Consider the following 23,863-nt stretch of genomic DNA (forward strand, 5'->3'; position numbering starts at 1 on the left):
GTGGCCCCTGGGTTCATCCTGGTTCCTCCTGGTGCAGTGGCCCCAGGGTTCCTCCCTGTGCAGTGGCCCCAGGGTTCCTCCCTGTGCAGTGGCCCCTTGGTTCCTCCCGGTGCAGTGGCCCCTTGATTCCTCCTGGTTCAGTGGCCCTCTGGTTCCTGCTGGTGCAGTGGCCCCTGGGTTCATCCTGGTTCCTCCTGGTGCAGTGGCCCCAGGGTTCCTCCCCGGCAGTGGCCCCTGGGTCCAGGTGGGAGACTGCTGGACGTCAGTTATGGATGAATGTTGTCATGAGTCATATTATTGTGTAACTTCTTTATAACTGATCGTCTTGTTTAAATTGTTTTTCTTAACTTTGTTACTATAAGAAAAAGATTTAATATAAAGTTTATTTTCATTGTTGCTCCTGAGTGTAGTTTGAGTTTTAAACCCAGAAGTTACTTCTCATGAATGTATTGATGATTATTGATCTTTGGATTTATTGATATTGAAATTGAGTAAATGTAAAAAAAGAAGCTGAAGAGATTTTTATAAGTTAGTATGAAACCAATTTAGAAAGTAAAGAGGCTTTAAACAGATCAGGTGAAAAGACGTGATTTAAATCTTTAAAAATAAAACTGCTGGAAAAATACTAAATAAAAAAGAAGCCTTAAAACGTCATCACTGCACTGCTGCCATCTGCTGGCACAACGTGTCACTGCATCCTCTGACAACACAACCTTCAGACACATTGAAGAGTTTTATTCTATTGAAGAAAATCACTACAACATACAAACTGAGAAAAATGGTTGAATTGGAGAGAGAAACTTACATTATAAAGGAAAATAAGTAGTAACACAAGTGGACAAAACATTCTTTAAATAACAGAACTGTACATTTTAATATGCAACTAAAACAGACAGGAAACAGCTGTGGGCAGGAAGTTAGTACCAAACAGAGCTAAAGCTAAAGTGATTATAGTCGTTACTGCTGGAATATGAAAAGTGGATACGCAACAAAATAAGGCAGCAGAGGGCGTTAGACTGCAGGAAACACAAAGATCATAAACACATGAAACCATCACAACAGATTCAAATGTTTCAACAGCTCAAACTCAAGAGAAAATATACAAAAGGAAAAATGGCCTGTTCTCATTTCACCACAGAGAGAGAAGCCGTCCACACAGTCACACAGCGCCACCTACTGACAATACAAAGTAAAACCACTCCAACAGACAGTGCTGCAGTAACTCTCCTTCACCTGCTGGTGGCAGAGCAGCTCCTGTGGACACTGGACACATGCAATATTGTGATTGATAATAAATTTGATCCTGAAAGTCGCGTCACTGCATAATGTCCGACCCGCTCAACAGGTTTCACTTCTTATTAAAAAACAAGTTGCATAGTTACACGTCGCTCCACATCCGTTTCCTCAGATCCGATTCGCTCTGACTGCATCAAGCCGGCACTAGGGGGCGCTCACTGCCCAGGTGACAGCTAATCACCTGAACCTGAGCTCAGAATGTGACAGCTGCTGCTGGCGACCTGTTCACGAGCCGAACACATCCGGACACATTCACTTTTTCTTTTCACGGCTTCATTCCACTTCTTTGGGTTTTCAGGTAAACAACACTTTTACCTGGTGTATAAAATATTAGTCAACACAACGTGAACCAATTAGTGCAAAAGATGTTAAGTGCAATGTTACATGTTGTCCGATGTCCACATGGGGGCAGTGTGCTCTCTGAACGAGTCACGTGTGGCACGAGGAAAGAAGTGTGACGATGGATCCACAGAAGCGCCGGCTCTTATTCACAAGATTTAAAATCAGCAGTACAAAATATCAAATAAAACATATGAATGTACATTTTATAAACAAAAGAAAAAAGTTCCTTTCTCAAAGTGGATTTTAAAGAGTCTGCGACTTCCACACAAAAATATAGACTCTATTTAATGCATCTTAAAATTGTTCTAATTAGAAATTTAAAATAATCTTTGTTTACTTATTTATATCTCTTCTTTGTTTGCCCTTTTTTTTAAACGTTCTGATTAGACTGAATTGTTAGATTTATATATAAATATATATATTTGTATGTATAGAAGTATTTATATCTATTTATAGATGGCTAACATTTCAAGGAAAACATGATGTCTTCATTTCTACCATAACACGTCTGGATGTGATTTCACCTGAAGAAGAAGGTGAGCTGCCAGATGTTTCACCGCCATCGCTCTTCAGCACGGCGATGGGGTTGCTATGCTGCAGAGGAACTTACAGCTCCTCCCCCGCTCGTCAGAGCCGCTCTGATTGGAGGAGGAGGCCCGACTCAGCGAGCGAGGGGAACTTCACACGAAGCAGGAACGTTCACGTCTTTCACATTGAATGAATCTGAGTGGCAGTGGATGGATGTGGCCGAATCATGCATAACAGACCTGTAACTCCTGTGTGTGTGTGTGTGTGTGTGTGTGTGTGTGTGTGAGTGTGTGTGTGTAACCGAGGAGCCACTCAGAGTCTGTCACTGCGGAAGCTGTCCTCCACAGACGGGTCCGGTAGCACCATGTCAGGGTCACTGAGCATGCTCAGACCGTCCAGGCTGAGCGGCTCGATGCGCAGCTCGTCCTCCAATGGGAAGCCTCCGTCCGGGTCGAAGCAGTCAGGCAGCATGGACAGAGCGCTGCTGATGTCCTTGGACAGAGTGGGGTTGGAATCATCTGAGAGACAGACAGGGAGGAAGACATGATGAAGGCTCAGCGTCTCCTCACTCACCAGGAAACTCCTCAGCTGTGATGTACCGTCAGAGACGAACCCCGAGGCAGCGTCTTCCTCTTCCTCCAGGGACACATTCCTCTTCCTAGAGCATCACTTCCATAACTATCATATTCTCATAAACTCTGAAGCGTCTTTCACCCGTTTGGTTCTATCTCTTATCACGTGAAACTGGAGGAACACAAACCTCTCAGGATGAAGAGGAGGAGCCGTGTTCAGTTCCTTTTCTTGGTAAACAAACTAATAATTGAAACTTGTGAGTCAATTCCGTTGTTCTATATATTTTACCATATTACATTTGGACAATAAGGTTTCAGATCTTATTATTGGTTTGTTGTAAGAGTGACCGATCCTCCCCTTCTCCTTCTAAATAAGGCTATTGTTACAACATTACTATACATATTACAATAATAATATATTTATTTTGCCCAATCTCTTTTTCTTTGTACTTCATGCTCAGGTGAGTTGAACTGGGAGCTGCCCAGTGGGCCTCACCGGTCAGGATGATGTTGGGCAGCCCCCCGCTGCAGGTGGAGTACAGCAGGTTGGACCTCATGGGCTCGTGCAGGCTGCCGTGGCTGCCGCCCAGTCCGGAGAGGGCGGCCTGCGAGTAGTAGAGCGAGGAGGGGGGGGGGTCGAAGCACGGCCCTCCTGCTGTGGAGCTCATGGCGTTTTCCAGCAGACTGAACTGGTCCAACTGGACGACAGACGGGGACAGAAACCTCGGTGACTCTACAGAAGACGAACAGATCCAGCTCCGCATAGAAGAGACTTTCATAAAAACATGAATGTTTCCTGGAGTTTGAGCAGCTGATCAGAGAAACAGGACGAGTTTCAACCACTTCTGCTGATTTCACTCTTTATGAATATTCATCTCATCTTCATATCTTCACCTCTGGTTGTCGCCACAATGACATAAAACTACAGAAATAAAGTAGTGATAGTTGTTGATCGGCTGATATCAAAGAGTTATTAAAGTGAACGACAGAGAGAAAATATAGACTGTAGTTACATGTGTGTGTGTGTGTGTGTGTGTGAGTTCTTACACTGTTTGGCCTCCTGTGTGTGTGTGTGTGTGTGTGTGTGTTCTTACACTGTTTGGCCTCCTGTGTGTGTGTGTGTGAGTTCTTACACTGTATGGCCTCCTGTGTGTGTGTGTGTGTGTGTGTGTGTGTGTGTGAGTTCTTACACTGTATGGCCTCCTGTGTGTGTGTGTGTGAGTTCTTACACTGTATGGCCTCCTGTGTGTGTGTGTGTGTGTGTGTGTGTGTGTGTGAGTTCTTACACTGTATGGCCTCCTGTGTGTGTGTGTGTGTGTGTGTGTGTGTGTGTGTGAGTTCTTACACTGTATGGCCTCCTGTGTGTGTGTGTGTGTGTGTGTGTGTGTGTGTGTGAGTTCTTACACTGTATGGCCCCCTGTGTGTGTGTGAGTTCTTACACTGTATGTCCCCCTGTGTGTGTGTGTGTGTGTGTGTGTGTGTGTGTGTGAGTTCTTACACTGTATGGCCTCCTGTGTGTGTGTGTGTGTGTGTGTTCTTACACTGTTTGGCCCCCTGTGTGTGTGTGTGTGTGTGTGTGTGTGTGTGAGTTCTTACACTGTATGGCCCCCTGTGTGTGTGTGTGTGTGTGTGTGAGTTCTTACACTGTATGGCCTCCTGTGTGTGTGTGTGTGTGTGTGTTCTTACACTGTTTGGCCTCCTGTGTGTGTGTGTGTGTGTGTGTGTGTGAGAGTTCTTACACTGTATGGCCTCCTGTGTGTGTGTGTGTGTGTGTGTTCTTACACTGTATGGCCTCCTGTGTGTGTGTGTGTGTGTGTGAGAGTTCTTACACTGTATGGCCTCCTGTGTGTGTGTGTGTGTGTGTGTTCTTACACTGTATGGCCTCCTGTGTGTGGGTGTGTGTGTGTGTGTGTGTGTGTGTGTGTGTTCTTACACTGTATGGCCTCCTGTGTGTGTGTGTGTGTGTGTGTTCTTACACTGTTTGGCCTCCTGTGTGTGTGTGTGTGTGTGTGTGAGAGTTCTTACACTGTATGGCCTCCTGTGTGTGTGTGTGTGTGTGTGTGTGTGTGTGTGTGTGTGTGTGTTCTTACACTGTATGGCCTCCTGTGTGTGTGTGTGTGTTCTTACACTGTATGGCCTCCTGTGTGTGTGTGTGTGTGTGTGTGTGTTCTTACACTGTATGGCCTCCTGTGTGTGTGTGTGTGTGTGTTCTTACACTGTATGGCCTCCTGTGTGTGTGTGTGTGTGTGTTCTTACACTGTTTGGCCTCCTGTGTGTGTGTGTGTGTGTGTGTGTGTTCTTACACTGTTTGGCCTCCTGTGTGTGTGTGTGTGTGTGTGTGTGTGTGTGTGTGTGTGTGTGTTCTTACACTGTTTGGCCTCCTGTGTGTGTGTGTGTGTGTGTGTGTGTGTGTGTGTGTTCTTACACTGTTTGGCCTCCTGTGTGTGTGTGTGTGTGTGTGTGTGTGTGTTTGTGTGTGTGTGTGTGTGTACCTGATAGGGGAAGGTCTTGTTGTGGCGGTTGAACTGCGGCTCCATGAACGGGTCGTTGAAGAACGATGACATGTTGTTTTGCTGTCGGTGAAAACAAAGAGTCACAGAACATCAGAATCTTTCATTTACTGTTTTAAGTTTTATCAGCAGTCACAAAAATATGTTTTAAAGTTTACTGATATTGATAACAATGATGTTGAAGTGATCTAACGACAGAGTGATCTCAATCTGATAGGGTTAAGGTTAACAATATTTCAATCTTTGCCTTTTGTGCACGAGACACTTCCGACCTGGTGTGTAATGTGTGTGTCTTTGTGCAGCTTGCACGTACATGTCCCGTGTTGAAGTCCAGCGGGAGGCCCTGATGAGGAGAACCCTGCTGCTGCCGCTGCCGGCCCTGGTCCCCGTGCTGCGGGGGCTGGTAGAGCGGGTAGGGGGGGGGCGGCTCCCTCGGCATGTTGCTGGTATCCAGAGCAACTCCCTAGATGGGACAGAACCAGTCACTAGAGTCTGACCATCAGTTTGATAAAGACGTGAGACGTCCCCACAGCAGCGACTGTCCCTCAGAGTCCAATGAGGACATGTTCTGATCCCAGTCCTCAACAGACCGGTTCTCTTTGGCTGTTAATCTGACCTCATGTCCACCTGCTGTGGGTCACATGGGTCATAGTATGAACTGTGGAAATAACAACAGTGTCTTGATGTACCTGTGTGATGGGGGACAGTGAAGGGGACATGGTGGGGGACAGCTGCTTGGACAGACCCCTGCGCTGATCGGTGCATGGAGACAAGGTGAGGGGGCTGATGGGAGCGGGCCGCCGCCGGGGGGAGTTGCCAGAGAGACGCAGAGAGGCGTTGATGGAGGGGTTACTGAGCGAGGACTGAAGCTGGCAGTTGTTGAGGGACGCTTGAATCGAGGGATTGCTCAGAGAGGAGGACAGTCCTGCAGGGACGACAAAGACAAGAGGGGAGGACAGATAATCAGATGCAAGAAGCCTCCGAGCGTGAAAGGACATCACAAGGACACTAAGACGACTGTGGACCAGAGGCAGGCTCCTAGAAACAAGAGAAAACATGTGGAAGTGAGGATGAACTGGATTTTCCAGCTTCCTCTCCAACTGAACCCAAAACACTCAACTGGTTGTGTGATGAGAGAGAGAGAGAGAGAGAGAGAGAGAGAGAGAGAGAGAGAGAGAGAGAGAGAGAGAGAGAGAGAGAGAGAGAGAGAGAGAGAGAGATAGAGAGAGAGAGAGAGAGGACAGAGAGGACAGAGGACAGAGGACAACTGAGGGAAGAGAGCCAAACAGGAAGTCCCTCTGTCCCTCTGGTGCTGGACCAACTGTGTTCAACATGAGGGCTCAGCCACCAGGAGGAGAGAGGGAGTCGACCCCCCCCCCCTCCTCAGTGAGCTGCTCAGAACCGCAGGCAGAGGAACCAAACTGGAACCTGCTCCACACGCTGGAGCTTCAATCCACAACTTTATTAGAACCGACGACGACTCGGATCCTAAAGATGACGACTCACTTCCACTGACATGCACAGGTTTCACTGGTTTCACTGGTTTCACAGAGAGAAAAGGAAAAACACAACAAATCCAACAAGAGGAAAACATCTTATAAATGAGAAAAAAAGAATTCATCTAAGTTTTAAATTAAAAAAATCACCCAACATGAAAGACTCATTGAGATAGATCATTTATATTAATAATTTCATAAGAATTCCTCTAAAATCATACATAACACAAGTCAATGGAATAAATGTTATACATATATATATATATATTTTTAACAAAAAAAAATGAAAACTAAATATGGATCCTGCATTTAAATTTGAATTTCTTATAAGTTAACCACGTTAGTCTGAGATGGATCTACAACCACGTGTGTGTTTCCATCAGTAGGATGAGCTCCACCCACCCTGGGAGTTCCCGATGCCTAAATGCATCATGGCGGCGGGAAGGTTTCCGGTGCTGCTGCCGCCGCTGAGGTGCGGATAGCCGGCGTTGTCCTCAGGGTCCAGCGGCGTGGAGAGGGGGGAGGGGAAGTGCAGGTTGCTGAGGTCGGGCAGCGAGCCGCCGGTGTTCAACGAGCCCTGGTAGTGGGACAGACCCGGGTTCTGCTCCGGAGACGGGAAAATGCTGCGAAGAAGGAAGACGGGAAGAAAACTGGTTTGTTTCATCGGGCAGAACAAGATGCTCAAAGAGGTCACTTAATGTGCTGCCATGACACTTTACATCCACAAGGGGGTTCTTTGACTTCCCCACTGGTTCCAGCCTCTGCAGTTTTAATCCATCCACTTTTTATTCCTCAAGGATTTCTCCAATTTCCATTTCTGCTCATATGTTTCAATCAGTTTGGCTTCTGATCTCTGTTCAGTCTTTTATTTCAAGGAGTCGGCTTCTTTATGAATCTTAAATCTTTCCATCTGATTGTTTTCTGTGTGATAATAATGATATGAACTGTAACTCATGTCTGATTCTGGCAACATGAGGACAAATGTAAAGCTCCTGGAGCGTTGTCTTCACAAAGGAATCTGATAGTAATAACATGTCCCTGGTGCTATGAAAGGATTCAAGGTGTAGACAGCAACACACACATCCTGTTGGACAAGGTAGGAACCTGTGGCCTCTCATTCCTTTCAATGCTTCTGTGACAGTTACTGTCTGTGGAAACACCCATTCCAATCAGCTGTGGTGGGGTGAACACGTGCTGTGGAACTTTATCTCAATGTAAGAAATAGAAACTTACTTGATTCCAGGCACTTCACAGGATTTAGGTCTTGAGTTCAGAGACTGGACCTGAAACAGAAACAAACATTTCACTTTTGAAAATTACAAATAACAAAAATAACAGAAGCTTGAATCCTTCCTTTGTGTCTGTGCCTCAGTGTCCCAGGGGGTCGGTCCGGTCCCGGCTGATACCGGACTTCATGATGAGCTCAGTATCTGACCCTGGTCCTGTGGACCCATCAGTATATTCTTACCTGTTACTTCACACTACGAGTACAGTCTGCAGGGCCGACTACAAGCACTGTAAAAACTTCAGTTATCCAGTGAAGATTTGGATAATTCCTGCACCTCATCTGGACAGTAGAGAAATGTCTGTGAGTTATTTGCAGAAAGTTTGATTTCTCCTCGAGGGAGAAACTGAGGTTAAAGATGAACCATCCCCATCGACTACCGGAGGTGAACTGATGACAGGATTCTCACATTTGCCGCATTGTTACTTTTGTGAACGTTGGAAATTATTTTATTGAGAATTTCCAGCATCTGTTAACAGTAAAGTACTCTGATGCACTGTGAGCTCAGACTGGGATAAATCCACTGGTTTGTGGAGGAAGGTCTTAAGATGCAGTGCATCAGGTCCATCAGGACTGATGGCCCATAATGCCTGTTGAGGGCTGCTGGCAGAGGACCGGACTAGTTTATTTCCTTGCATGGGAAGATGGATGTCCTCATCATCGGAAGAAGAAGACACAGAAGGTTTTCTTTTCCTTATTCCTTTTTAATCTAATTTGACAAAATATCTATGATTTCTTCCATCATGTTTGTCGACACTGCTGATCCTTGTAATCCATCAGTGGCTCATAAACCCAAATCCCATTAGTCTCCACTGAGGCTAAATGTTTACAGCCGTTATTTGGGGCTTTTCACTGGAAAGTGCTGCTTCCATCTGGAGTTGATGAACAGGAACCAGACACTGAAGAAGAACAGATGAGCACGACTCACCTTCTTGGCCTCCCACAGCTGCTTGGGAAGAGGCTTATTGACGCCAATGAGATTGTCCTCGTTATGCAGGGCGGGGAAGGAGAAGACTGCAGAGAAGAAGATGCACTTTAATTAAATATATGCTTTACAGAACCATTTCTCCATTGCTAAAGAAAAACACAACTTACTATCTCCAGAGCCGTCCACCTCGGCCTCATTTACACCCGCTGAACACCAGCCTCCACGGACGCCAACAGAGGGAGGGGAAAGGAAAGAGGCAAAATAAAGAGATATAAACAAATGGAGATACATTAGAGGATAGTCGATATTCACCAGCTGTCTGGAACAATAACCAGACAGCTTGAATTCAATCTGTAATTACTGTGTATTTTCATAAACAGCTGGGCATCTGGCATCGTGTTATTAGTCCCAGAGATGGAGAGTGTGAGAGTGTGAGTGTGTGTGTGAGTGTGTGTGTGTGTGTGGTGGTGGTGGGGGGGGTTCTCGAGCTACACAGAGGCTGATTCTCTTCCTATTCACTGTCGACTTAATGCCAGGAACACAAGCCTTTGTCCTGTCCCTCTTGTAACTCCCGTCTAACTCTTGTGTTCAGCAGCAGGCTTCTTGTAAACTCTTCTGCTGAGTGGGAACATTTCTTTGTTTCTCTTCAAGCCTCCTCATCGCTCAGACTCAAACAGCAACCCTCGCATTAGTCTTTGAATCACTGCCCGTCCAGTCCTTCCCTTTGGAGAAGCAGCTTCTCGGAAAAGACAACAGTGGTGATATTTCAGAGATGTCTACTTGCAACTGGGACAAAAACAGGACGTCTGGGATGGAGAGGGTCTGTCTGCTGGTTCTCTCTGGATCACTTCCACGTGCAATGCACTGAGTGTGAGTTCAGGAGTATGAAAAATCATCAGTGAAATCCGAGGAGCCGTACGCTCTGCCCTGACTACTCCAGCAGTTTGACTCACAGCTGTGATTCCTGGTTCGATGCTTCTTGCTTAGCAGCACTTAAAGAATGTGGACGAGAGCCCGGGGCTTCACAGCTCTGTGCTCGTTCCCCTTCACAAGGCCGTCTCTTCTAGAGGAGAGGACATAGAGCCTGCACAGACATGTGTATATATGCTGCTGGACTATATACAGCAGGTTATGCAAGAAGACTCTCCTGTATATAAACTGTGACAGTGCAGAGGGGGCTGAGTTCATCTTCATACAAGGACGACCTATCACAAACAGCTGAGCTTGATTATGGGTCTGGAAGATTTGCAATGAGACTCTGCACTTGAGCTGAAATGTCAACTCAAAATTGATTAACCAATTAATCAATAGCAAATGTTTTGAGAACAGATTGATCTGTAGGTGACGTTTGAAGCAGGAATCTGAGAACAAACTGGTTCACAAAGGAAAAGAGTTTCTGATTTTCTGATTTTCTTGGTCTACAACAGTTAATTCAACAACTTTTAGATTTTGCATTTGATAAACAGCTCCATGGACTCAAATCAACACTGAACAGGAAATATCTCAAATCAGCTGTTTTGTGAGCAACACACATGCATCAACATTTCCCACTGGGTCTAAGGTAAGAGATTTAAGGCCCAGTGTGCTGTACTCAGTTTATCGTGTGTGTATATGAAAGTTACACTTGGCCCAGATAATAAAGCAATATCCTGTTTAAGCTTGTTGGCTAAACACACAGAGTAGTACTCCAGCAGAAAAGCACTTCTCTCTTGACTCATCCACTTCATCAGCGCCGGGCTCGGACCAAGCGACAAACTCAAGACCACGCTGGAGAACAAACGGGGCGAGAGAGGTGCTGGTGAGTGAGACGAGAGAGGGAGGAGGAGGACTTCTTTGAGTTCAGAGGTTAATTTTCTCTTCTTTGGATCAATGACATATCAAACCATATCAGGTGGGCTGATAGTGAATTGTGTCTCAGTGGATCTGAGAGGCAGCTGGCTGGATGGACTGTGCTCCCTGTTAATAAGTGACCAGTGGAACTGAAACACAAACACCATAAACTAGCGTGATGGCAGGACATGGAGCCAGAGCAACCGGCAGAGCGGCTCTACAGAGGGGCATGTGCTGCTGCTGCACTGATGCTGCAGAACCATGGTCGTTAACACTCACTCCATTAAAAAGTTCATCTTACAACACATCGGACCCGGTTCAGAGAATTGTTGCACATTGTGACGTCACATGTCATCATGATGATGAGGATGGGCTACTGACTGGAGAAGAGATCTCTCTTCACCTGGAGAGGAGCTCTCTTCACCTGAGGAGGAGCTCCCTTCACCTGGAGAGGAGCTCTCTCTACAGGGAGAGGAGCTCTCTTCACTTGGGAGGAGCTATCTTCACCTGGAGAGGAGCTCTCTTCACCGGGAGAGGAGCTCTCTCTACAGGGAGGAGCTCTCTTCACCTGGAGAGGAGCTCTCTTCACCTGGAGAGGAGCTCTCTCTACAGGGAGAGGAGCTCTCTTCACCTGGAGAGGAGCTCTCTTCACCTGAGGAGGAGCTCCCTTCACCTGGAGAGGAGCTCTCTCTACCGGGTGAGGATCTCTCTTCACCGGGAGAGGACCTCTCTTCACCTGGAGAGGAGCTCTCTTCACCGGGAGAGGAGCTCTCTCTACCGGGTGAGGAGCTCTCTTCACCGGGAGAGGAGCTCTCTTCACCTGGAGAGGAGCTCTCTTCACCGGGAGAGGAGCTCTCTCTACCGGGAGAGGAGCTCTCTTCACCGGGAGAGGAGCTCTATTCACTTGGAGAGGAGCTCTCTCTACCGGGTGAGGAGCTCTCTTCACCTGGAGAGGAGCTCTCTCTACAGGGAGAGGAGCTCTCTCTACAGGGAGAGGAGCTCTCTTCACCGGGAGAGGAGCTCTATTCACTTGGAGAGGAGCTCTCTCTACCGGGTGAGGAGCTCTCTTCACCGGGAGAGGACCTCTCTTCACCTGGAGAGGAGCTCTCTCTACCGGGTGAGGAGCTCTCTCTACTGGGAGAGGACCTCTCTTCACCTGGAGAGGACCTCTCTTCACCTGGAGAGGAGCTCTCTCTACCGGGTGAGGAGCTCTCTCTACTGGGAGAGGACCTCTCTTCACCTGGAGAGGAGCTCTCTTTCCTAACCTTCAAAGCCAGCATCTCTTCTAAGACATTGATGACTAAAATCTTTAACAGTCAGACAGACACACAAGTAAATCATCTGGTTTATTTGAAGGTGGTCATGTTGTATCTGGTGTTGTGTGAACCTCTCACCATTTCGGTGGTGGGGACCTCGACCCATCTGCTGATGAATGCCGAAGGGGTCCTGAGGGTTCTGGTTCATGGCGCTTGTGTGGAGAGCCGAGTCTGAATTGGTTCTGTGTAGGAGGAAGAAGAGAATGATGCAAAGCATTCAGGCACCGTGGACAGAGGCAGATGATTGGTCATCGTGCTTCCTGCTCCGCCTCCTCACGAGCTGCAGGCTCACACTGTCACACAATCACCCTCACAGGACTGTTGATCTGTGATGTAAACACATTCTGCTGTATTACCTTCAGAAAATGTATTTCACTGTTCAGTTTAAATTTACAGCTACAAAACATTCTTAGCTTTGAAATAAATATCTTAATGTAGAGTCCGATCCATGGTGAACCCACACAACCCCCTGAGTCCAGTGCAGCTCGGAGCGTTGTGTAGTGCTCTCTGTTTCGCTCAATGGCTTCATTCATGCGTCATCACTACTTTCCTTCCAGCTCCAGATCTAAGCATCAGATCACTCAGATGAGTCAGATCAGTCTTTAACGACTTCTAAGACTTTATGTTCTACCAGATGCTTCAGACGATGTTAAAAGAAACTGATGTAACTATGCTATGTAAATATGAAAATCTTTACATATATATATATAAAAAGTTTCAACACAAAGATCTAAAAACATGCTTTTTGTTGTATTTCAAATTCAACACTTCCAAGCAAAACCATATTTAAAGAAACAATCTAATGTTGCAGCACTCCATGTGCACATTGGAATTAATTGTTTACATGAAATAACGTTTCAGAGGAGATTTGGTTAAATTCTGTATTTTCCGTCTCTAGGTGAGTTAGAATGTGATTCACCGAGCTTTGCATTTACATCTCGGCTGAGTGTTAACCTGAAAGATGTTAGGTGAATCTGTCAAGCAGCAGATATTATATTAATATATTAACAAGCAGTGATCAAATGCAGTATGGCTGTGTCTGTAGAGCTGTGAAAACTAGAAACATGTACTATCTCAAAAGATCTGCATTTCTGACGGTTAGCTGCAGCTTGGATGGAATGTGATGGACCAGCCATGAGTTGACCCTCAGTAAGACACTGACTACGAAAACATACGTGTATATAAGAAACTTACAGTCAGTGATCTTTCAATAACATAAAACAAAGGATAATGATCATCTTGCAGTCAGACCTGTGCACTGGGCCTAGAGCAGAGACTATTAGGGCTGTAACGATCAGCAGGTTCCACGGCTCGGTTCGGACCTCGGTTTTGACTTCAGGGGGGTGTTCTCGAAAAGTACTAAAGAACAACTTCACATAAAACTATGTGAATGTTTGTGTGTGTGTGTGTGTGTGTGTTCTCCCCATTCTCAACGTCCAGAGTTCATCCGTACATTTATAAAGTCTGTTTCAATCTCCCTCAGTTCAATCCACTTCAAACAACCGAAAACAGATACAACCAAAATAAACTCCAGTGGTTTTTACTGCAGATCTTCATACAGCAACAACTCAGAGTAAACAGAAAGAGAAACGTCTTCAATAACAACAGGGTTCAAATAATTGATACGTTCAGGGCATCACGGTAAAGTCGATGTCAAGTGGGTCCGTCAGTCGGTCATAAACCGGCCGGCAGCTCCAGGGAAACTCCACCTGGTCCCCCCCCCCCGACTCTGACTTCAGACTACACACAGACCTTACAACGCACTGTAGTCAAAGTAAAACAGACGATCCTGTCCGACCTCCGCACTCATTGCTCTGGAGACACTGGTCCCTTCCGGCTCAGATGACGCAGGGCTGTGATTGATTGTGATTTGACAAATTCACGCAACAGGCTGCACCTGCAGCAGCGTGGGGAGTTGAGCAGAAAGACGCGTTCGATTTCATCTTTGTGTATCGTGAACCGAACCCGTGGACGTCTGGACCGCGGTTTCTGTTTCGGGTCGAGAATCGTTACAGCCCTAGTGTTTATGTGTAAATTATAACACAACACATGAAGAAGAATGTAAAAAGGCTGAAAGCAAGAAGAACAGCAGAAGGAGCCTTGATGTTAGACTGTGAAGGAGCCATGAGCCCTGAAGCTGGGTTAGTAAGAGAGGAACTATTGATTCATAATTCAGAAATAACAAACGGGAAAGACAAGTGGAAAACTACAGTGAGAAAAAGAGATTTTGAAATGGACCATGTGGGTCTTTGTGCTCCTGTCAGTGCTTCAGAGGAAGAAGGAGATGTTAGGAACAGGCAGAGATTTACAGAAGGAGAGAAACCAGGACGTTCTGCGCTCACAGAGAAAGAAGAGAACTGTGGCTTCTGAGAGCGAGGGAGGAAGCAGTAAGATCGACTGAGGGAAAGAGAGAGAGGTCAAGGGTCACCTGTTGAGTTGTGATATTAATCTAAACCCAGGCCGTTTTTCCTCAGTCCATGGCTGCTGTTCCCTTCAAAGACAGACAGAGGAAAAGCAAGACAGATAAATTCACTGGGTGAAAGGAGCGCGCCCTGGAGGAAGGAGGAAAATCTGTAATAAACATGATTCGTGTTGGCACATGTGAGGAGAGGAGAAAGGACACGTGGAAAAATTGTCATAGTAGAAATAGACACAGCAAAATACAGTTTTAAATTTGAGGAAAATGAAAAAAACAAACAAATGACAGAATATAAGTTAACAGCAGAGTGAAGAATGAGTGCAGGCCGGGAACAAACGTTCTCTCGTTTCTAATGGGAGGAGAAACCAGTGCAACCCCACCAGCTCCCTGAGGACCTCAGTGGTCAGAGAAACAACAAGTGGATGTGAAGTGTCCTCGTGGAGGCCTGAGGCCGTGAAGTGGGACCAGTGAACCAGTTGATGTTCTGGACCTTCTGCAGGACATGGGTTTGACTCTCTGACTCCTCCTGGAGGTACAAGCACTGTTTTCTTACACTAGTCCTCTAAACTGACAAAAGAACTTTTTTATCTATTAATGAACAGGCTTCCCCGCATGAGGCAGATAGGACGCTAACTGATCCAGCCCCTCTTCAACACCCTGACCTCCCCTGGCACAGCTCAATGAGTCCAATGTGGTTCAGGTGCTTTAAGAACCAGGAGGCCATGTTTTCACTTCCGTCTCTGTGGCTTTGAGTCAACAGGATGACTCATTAACTCGTGAACCACTTTCCCCTTGACTTGGTGGAAGGATGAGAGAAATGAGACAGAACTCATCAGAGCTGTTTGAGGAGTGTTAACGATGAGCTGAACAGAATGTCACGACCTCTGTGTTCACGATGTGTTCACGATGTGAACACTTTGTGTTCATGACGATGTCCACTTGCCTCAAACTGACATGCACCATGGCACTGAAGGGCGGTCACCTACACGACCAGTTTGTAATTTAACCTTACTGATCAAGATTAAAACCTTCCTTGTAATAAACTTGGCAAATTCAACTTTTCCAGATGTGTTTGGAAAAGCCCAAACACTATAAACATGATTTGCTGATTATTAAAGCTTCAAGCCTCCAGTCACACAACAGGAAGCTTCTTTCATGAACTGAGCTGTTTGAGTGCAGTGAAAAAACAAAGAGGTGAAACCCAAAGCTTATTGCACAACTGGTTTTCACTTGGCAGCTTTTAATAGGCTTTTTATTAATTATTGATCTGCCACTGATCGGTGTTTGACGATATTTACTCTAATTAGTTCAGTGAACTGTGAACGCAGAGGATCTGACAAACAGCTGTCACTCATGAAGTGCAGCTCTCAACAGAGATGAGGAGGAACTGCGATGGCTCACTCGTCACCTTTGTATTCTAACAGTTTTTCCTGGAACTGATGGTGGAAATAACTAACGAGTGAGGCATCTTGCTTATTTTCTCATCTCAGTCGTCAAATGAATTCATGATTCTTTATCATTCCCAGACTTTTACAATATTGTTAATATAGACAAATAAGTCAATAAAACGACATGATGGCTTTCAAATGGAGATGTGATCGCCCTGACCACGTTCAGCGATGTCTCCTGACCCTAACCCGTTTCAGACATGGTAAAAAGCTGCTGTTCTAAATGATCCTTGTGGTATTTTGACCAAAATATGTAACAGACATTTCATTAAGACCCCAAGGAGCCATATCAACTGTGGTGAAATGGGCATAATATGTCCCCTTTAAATCCGGATGGGAACACCCTTAATGTTTATATAAAAAAGCAGCCATCAAACAACAGATCCCAAAGAAGCAGCAGAAGAAACTAGTACATCTCTCCCCATTGAGGGACAAACTGCAGAGCAATCTCCAGGGAGCCTGGTCTGATCTTCCATCCCGAGAGAGGCTGGTACAGGAATAGCAGGCCAAAGATGGGTGACCAGAGGAGGAGGAGAGCGTGGGACTGGATGAAGCTGTGACCCTGTAGCATAGGATCTGTAAAGGGACACATCCAGGACCGAGGCATCATTCACCCCCAGGAACCAAACCCCTTCAAGTGCATCTCTTCCCAGGAACCAGCACAGGGAGATTCTTTCTCCAGAATCATTCCAAGAAAGCACTCTACCATGGGTGGGCTCTAGAGGACAGATGGTGGATATCCAAATCATGGCCCGGCTCACTACAGACGGACAGAAGTTGGGAAATCACTTTCTCCAAAGAGAAGAAAAAAAACAGCTTGACCAAATCTGGAGAGGATCTGTGGGGCGGGCGGCGGCTGAGGAGCAGTGAGAGGCTGTGAACAGCTCTGGGATCTGCATTTTTGTCATGCCTGACCATCCATTAATACTGACCCAACGCGTTAAGGCTTTAATGTGACATGAGTAGTTCACCAGATTCATCTCAATACAAACACGCTGAAATGTGTGTTTGCACTGTTCCATGATCAGTGCTGGAGAACGTGAGTGGCTGATCCCTGGAGTGAAGCGGTGAAACGCTGTGTGGCTGTTCTCCGGAGCGGCCTGGCGTTAACGCACTGCAGATGTGGTTGGCGTTGTAAACACTTACCGCCCCGCTCTCCCCTGAGACGGAGGGAATCTGCTTCTCACTGCAACACAACAGCTTATCGCCATTTCCATGGGCGGATCTAGAACCCAGTCACTGCTGGCTGATTATGAACAAGAGGAGAATGTTTTTAAATACTCTACGTTAGACTTCAGCTGAAACACAACCCTGACGTGCAGCTCATTCTTCTAAACACATTTACAAGCTACAGAACAAAGAAATGAGCAGGAATCAATTTAAACAGCTGTAATGTGATCTCAGCTTGAACCCACTGGTCTGAACATCAATAAGTTCATAAGCACCAAACTGCATTAGGGTTTTATTGATTGTAGCAAGTTGAAGCTGTTACAGGAAAGTTTGTGTTCTATTATCAAACTGGACTGTAATTTTTTGTCATAATCATTTTAATGCTCTAACTTTGGTCTTCTCTGTGTGACTACCACTTATTTTACATATTGGAGAAAAGACCGCAAGAAGGATTATGAAAGAGAAGTAAGGAGCAGTCTTTAGAAAAGATATCATCTAAATCAACATTTTAAAAGTGAGTTATAAGCACACATAATTAGCAATAATCTAAAAGACTATGAAACTAACATTTGTATTAGTAGATATAAGATGCTTTAAGCTGCCCCCCCTGTCTCAGTAAAGTTGTCAGTCACTGCAGTGGGGGAAGTTGATCCCTGTTACACACTGTGACAACAATCTGCTGCAGGTTGGAGCAGGAGGTGACGCCCGGCCTGCAGAGACTTGACAGAGCTAATGCCAGTCGCATATAGAAATATAGAAATCTATGATGGAACAGTAGAAACTATGAACAGGATGAGCATGACTAGAATGGACATAAATTGTGTGTTATTTTACATCTTGGCTACGATGAGAACATGTACAAGTTCCACTGCAGATAGATTCATCATGACAGAAGTTTATATGAAGTGATGCTCACTGAACGCGTTCTGAAGCTGCTCAAATTAAACATGAAAGTCTGCATTCAGTGCACGGTGCCACATGGCGCTTCCAGGAACACACCCACTCTGAGCACACTGACGTCTGGCTGCTCCACGAGGACGTTTCTCAGCCAACCTGTTTTGTGCTGTAAACAATGAGGGCGTGGGGCCTGCTCACTTCTACAGTACAAGCTGCTACAGTACGATCCACTGAGCCTGGAGAGCGTCTGTGCTTCGGAAGAAGAAGAAGAAGAAGAAGAAGAGGAGGAGGAGGAGGAAGAAGAGGAGGCAGGGAGACTGGCAGCCGGCCAGAAGCCAGCGTACTAAACACAAATGTCCACAGAGTGAGCGGGAGGAGCCTGACTGAGCCATTTATCACAGGACCATAATTCACTCCCTTATAAACACTGACTTCTCTACGAAGGCTCAACCAGAGTCTGGCTTCGTTTTCCAGCAGGTCCTGCAACTGAATCTCATCTAAGGTTCTGCACCACATCGATGCTGTGACAACATTAAATCCCATAACAGCATGACTACTGCTGCTGGCTGTGACCTTTAGAGCAAAAGGCTATCTGTCAAAGACCTTTAGTGAGATGCAGGCTTCCCAGGGCTAACACAGCATCCTGATACTTGAAGCATTTCTGCAGAAACAATGACAGCAACAGCTCTGACGTCACACTGCCTCACACCGCTGAGTGGGCCCTGATAGAAGTAGGTAGAGAGAGAGGTTTGAAACAGGAAGCACGCTGGCAACAGGAAACAGATCCTGTTGTTAAACATCTCATTAGAGTGAGAAGAGAAGACATGACAGTCAGCAGCTCCAGATGCACGACTCACCTTCTCCAGTTGTTGTCCGGAGGTGGCGACAGGTACACGGCGCCATATGGAGAACTCTCCATGTGGGGTTGGTTAAGGAAATGATCAGAGCAAATACAGACTCATGACTTGGATACAAAGGTTTTTCTATCATATTTGAAATCATCACAAAGAAAGAAATAGAAGACAAGTACATCGTAAACATCTAAAAACAAACCAGGCTGGGTTCCAACTAGAGATCAAAGGACTAATGCACGCCATAAAAAGGAGGATGAGAGTTGAACATATGACAAGAGAAGAAAGTTCTGGAACCACATTCTCATCCAAGCCATGAAGTATAAATCTTCCTTTTTCAAACACTTAATGAAACAAAGACATAATTATCTGTTTACTGCTGAATAGTGAGTTCCTGACATTGTCTGCGTGTGTGTCCCGGGGGGGGGGGGGGGGGGGGTCTGACCCCCAGTCCTTGAGCTCGTCTGAAACAGGCTGCTCTCTGGATCTCTGTTTTGGGTGCAGGGTTGGAAATGTCGACCGATCACCATAAACACATTAAAGCAGAGATTAGCAGGCGCATAGAGCCGACCAGCGTTCTGCTAAGCCTCTGCTCGGGCCTTGGGCAAATTATTATCAGTAGTGAAAGATATTTACAGAGACTGAAGACAGACCGTCACTCATTACCTCAAACAAAACACACACGATAAGCAAAACCACACATATACAAATTGTAGCGGAAAGGGCAGAAGTGTGGTGCCTGCAGAGAGAGAGAGGGAAGTATCCCGTCCAACTGGTTCTCTGAGTAGTTCCACATCCACCAAGCTGCAGCCACAGTGGGATCGAGCTCAAACGGCTGTATGTCAACGAGCGAGCATTTCTCTACACTACACAAGCAGTGAAAGTAAAACTGGGATACAACTCAATATATATAGTGTATTTTAGTCAAACAGCCACCAAGCTGATGTCCTCTTTCAAGCACTGTGATTGGATAAGAGACACAAACAACTCATCATTTGATCCACGTTCCACAGCTCAAGATGTTCTGTGGTTTGGAGGTCACCAGACTTCTCAGTGGCCAAAAAGGTTCTTTCAAAGTTTAAATGATTGTAAGTTTATCAGCAAACAAAAAAAACTATATTTTAGCTTTATCAAATATTTACAACCTCGCTTATTTCATTTGGGGTATATGTCCACATGATGGATCTGTCATTTCCCCCGTTTGGATGAGAAATTTACATATTAAACATTATCTACAGAACTTGGAAACTAAAGCACTTCAAGCCTGTTCATTCCCCATGACCTGACACGTCTTCTGTAACATGCATAACTTCTATAGACAGGATAGAAATATGATTTATCTCCACTTCCTTTCTGGGTGCGGCCGCCTCTTGTGCTCTTGACGTCACTGGGAGTTGTGGGTCTGTCTCGTAGTGACCGTGAAGCGGAACCTTGGTATGGAGGTCCCGCCCATACATGCTCTTGACCAATCCTGAGTCATTGTCAGGCACTTTTTTTTGTGTTAATTTTCTATGATATACTAAGATGAACAGAATGACTGTGTTAAACTAAACGTTCCTGTAAAGGAGTGATCCTTGTGAACAATGCTGACAGGACAGTCCTACAGAGGAATGATTCAGAATTCACAAAAATGGCCTCGTCCCAAAGTTAAAGAGGAAAGTGTTTTCAGTTTGATTCCCTAAATGTGGTCTGTGGTTTGTTTTAAATCAATTTCCAAGGTTTATTGTTGAATAAAATATGTCTGATATGTTTGACTCTTCATTATATATTTTACTTGTCTTTAAAAAAGCAGTTTCTAACAAGTGGCTGAAGGATCTACCAGGGTTATCTGGGGACATTTATCGTCAACATGACTCACAAACCGTCTGTGACATCACAGTGCTGGAGGTCGCATTAAGGCTTCATGAAGATTATCTTGTTGAAAACTACGTGTGCCAAGAACCATACACTTGTTTGTATGTTACTCCAGTTTGTGTTATGATCACGATTACATGTGGAAACGCTCACTGGCTTCTTGTGAGGGAACGAGGGGGATGCTAACTCGGGTTAGCCACAAGAACCCCAGCAGCACCGTGTTCTGGCCCCGACAGTCTCAACAGTGACCTTCACACCATTAAGATAACACCATCGATACACAAGGAACCATACACAAGGAAATCTTCACACTACAGAAGAACCAACTGCCTCAGTCGTGACAGCAACAACAGCAGAAACACATGTGCTTCAGAACAACTCATATCACGACAAACAGAAACATTTAACACACACAGTTTCGTTATGTTTCCTAAGTTAAACACGATTCTGTCAGATGCTCATTGAGGGCACCTGTCAAAACATTCCTGATAATTACTGTGAAATAAAAGAAAAATGCTTAATTAGTGATGACAAACTGATGAGTAATTTACGATGAATGCATCTGCTCTGCATCCTTGTTCAGGCGATCCCTCTGAGGCTGGCAGGGCCAAAACAAGAGCATTAAAACACACGTGGGAAATGTAACTGAGGAGGTCAGACTAACCCAAGAAGGCATGTGCCAAACTGCTGACACACCAGCACCCTCCAGGCTCACTGACCAGCACCCTCCAGGCTCACTGACCAGGACCCTCCAGGCTCACTGACCAGGACCCTCCAGGCTCTCTGACCAGGACCCTCCAGGCTGACCAGGACCCTCCAGGCTCTCTGACCAGGACCCTCCAGGCTCACTGACCAGGACCCTCCAGGCTCTCTGACCAGGACCCTCCAGGCTCACTGACCAGGACCCTCCAGGCTCTCTGACCAGGACCCTCCAGGCTCTCTGACCAGGACCCTCCAGGCTCACTGACCAGGACCCTCCAGGCTGACTGACCAGGACCCTCCAGGCTCACTGACCAGGACCCTCCAGGCTCACTGACCAGGACCCTCCAGGCTCACTGACCAGGACCCTCCAGGCTCTCTGACCAGGACCCTCCAGGCTCTCTGACCAGGACCCTCCAGGCTGACCAGGACCCTCCAGGCTCTCTGACCAGGACCCTCCAGGCTCACTGACCAGGACCCTCCAGGCTCTCTGACCAGGACCCTCCAGGCTCACTGACCAGGACCCTCCAGGCTCTCTGACCAGGACCCTCCAGGCTCTCTGACCAGGACCCTCCAGGCTCACTGACCAGGACCCTCCAGGCTCTCTGACCAGGACCCTCCAGGCTCACTGACCAGGACCCTCCAGGCTCACTGACCAGGACCCTCCAGGCTCTCTGACCAGGACCCTCCAGGCTCTCTGACCAGGACCCTCCAGGCTCACTGACCAGGACCCTCCAGGCTCTCTGACCAGGACCCTCCAGGCTCACTGACCAGGACCCTCCAGGCTCTCTCACCAGGACCCTCCAGGCTGACTGACCAGGACCCTCCAGGCTCACTGACCAGCCTCAGTGCTCGTCCTCTAACATGTGTCAGTGATCAGTTCAGTGTCTGTCGTCCTCTCTCCTAGCAGACGGTCTATTTATGGGTAAGTACACCAAGATAATAAACCAGACTCAGAATCCTTGTGTGTGGACAGTGGACACACACGTTACATATCAGAAGTCCTTCTGATGTGGTCGTGGGAATACCACCAGACTCCAGAGGCAGCTCATGCTGTGTCCCCTTCTAAGTCATGACATCATCTGATGAGAGCTCAGGAGGTATATTCTACTGGAGTGAGTCTTATTCCATTGTGTTTTATCTGGCACATTTAAGTTCCAGTTCCAATGTGAAATATCCAGTAGACTATCCAGCACTGTCACCTTGTTATATTGTGTTGGCTGCAAAAGGCAACAGGTTTATTAATAATATTAATAGTGATGGTAGTTTAGAACCATACAGACTCTAGAACAGGTACCCAGTGAAGTTGTGAGTACCTTCTCCACAACAAGCTGTGTGCTATAACAATAAAGTGCTTCATTCCATCAGTGCAGGATGTTTCTGTCCTCATCCAGGGACCAGTATGTTCTGCTATGGTTCTCATTGCTCTGCACAGAACTATGTGCTGCTCTGACGTCACACACAAACTCCTCTTGAGATGCCCAGCGACAGGTCGTCTCGGGCTCCAGGAAGGAAGAGAACAGATTATTAAAACGCTACCAGGTGTGTTCATGTAAATGTGACAGACCGGGTGTGACTCCAGTTCAGGAAAGTTCATCTTTGTCCTAACGAGCGCGACTTAACTATATTGAGGTTAAATATCATATCCATATATTATGCTGCGTGTGAATGGATTTATGTACCTCTTACATGCTAGCCATAAAGACATCTGAGATATTACCACTCTATTGATGCTGTATTATTACTGCTATTACATTATTATAAATATGCTGTGCTCGTATTATTATGCTATGCTATCACTGATAGATAGATAGATGGATATTTTATTAATCCCGAGGGAAATTCATTATTATTATCAACATTATCATCATTTCAACATAACGTTATCACCACCATTCTTCGCAAACCAGTATCACTTCTCCTTTTGCAACTTATATATTTAATGTCCCATTGTGTCATATAGTGTGCACCTCCATAGCACTTTGTGTATTTTCTTTTCTTTCTTAATTTGTAACCTAAGATGATTTAACTTCCCTCCGAGGATCAATAAAGTAATCATATGTGTTTTCTGAATAGAATTGTATTCATCAGCTGATATCAACTGTGTTTTAGAAAAAATATGTTTTATTCTAAATGTCAAGAAGTACTACACTACCCATAATCCTCAGGTGTAGTAGTGTTGTCTCAGCTTGCTGCTACCATGGAAGTATTTACCAAAGAGAAATCTATTCTTAATTCATGTCGGCTACGATCAGATGGTTCAGTGTCACTACACAATATGAAACACAAACATACACAATACACATACATGGTCTGTGAACAGGTCGAGATGAGTGGTGAACATCAGGGATCTCCAAAGTGCTGTTAATGTTAATGTTGGCTATATACTGATAGACTCACATCCAGTTTAAACACCAGATCA

General features: G+C 45.9%; 1 protein-coding gene across 4 annotated transcripts in view; it reads right to left on the reverse strand.

The window, feature by feature from the left end:
• Positions 1-720: 720 nt before the first annotated feature.
• The window catches only part of crtc3 (CREB regulated transcription coactivator 3), a 34,717-nt gene continuing 11,574 nt past the window's right edge, over positions 721-23,863 (reverse strand). Inside the window, exons 4-15 of one of the 4 annotated variants that reach the window (XM_062399458.1) lie at positions 18,895-18,954; positions 14,532-14,594; positions 12,182-12,285; positions 9,125-9,163; positions 8,958-9,043; positions 7,978-8,027; positions 7,147-7,367; positions 5,938-6,173; positions 5,562-5,711; positions 5,231-5,311; positions 3,235-3,436; positions 721-2,684 (exon numbers count right to left, since the gene is read on the reverse strand). In XM_062399458.1, the coding sequence (XP_062255442.1) occupies positions 2,479-2,684; positions 3,235-3,436; positions 5,231-5,311; positions 5,562-5,711; positions 5,938-6,173; positions 7,147-7,367; positions 7,978-8,027; positions 8,958-9,043; positions 9,125-9,163; positions 12,182-12,285; positions 14,532-14,594; positions 18,895-18,954 (1,498 nt within the window). In that variant the 3' untranslated portion in view covers positions 721-2,478. Of the gene's footprint in view, positions 2,685-3,234; positions 3,437-5,230; positions 5,312-5,561; positions 5,712-5,937; positions 6,174-7,146; positions 7,368-7,977; positions 8,028-8,957; positions 9,044-9,124; positions 9,176-12,181; positions 12,286-14,531; positions 14,595-18,894; positions 18,955-23,863 lie in introns of all 4 variants that reach the window. The other 3 variants (XM_062398681.1, XM_062400249.1, XM_062400965.1) reach the window with 3 other exon arrangements.

This window comes from Platichthys flesus, chromosome 1 (assembly GCF_949316205.1).
Source record: "Platichthys flesus chromosome 1, fPlaFle2.1, whole genome shotgun sequence".
NCBI classification, from domain to species: domain Eukaryota; kingdom Metazoa; phylum Chordata; class Actinopteri; order Pleuronectiformes; family Pleuronectidae; genus Platichthys; species Platichthys flesus.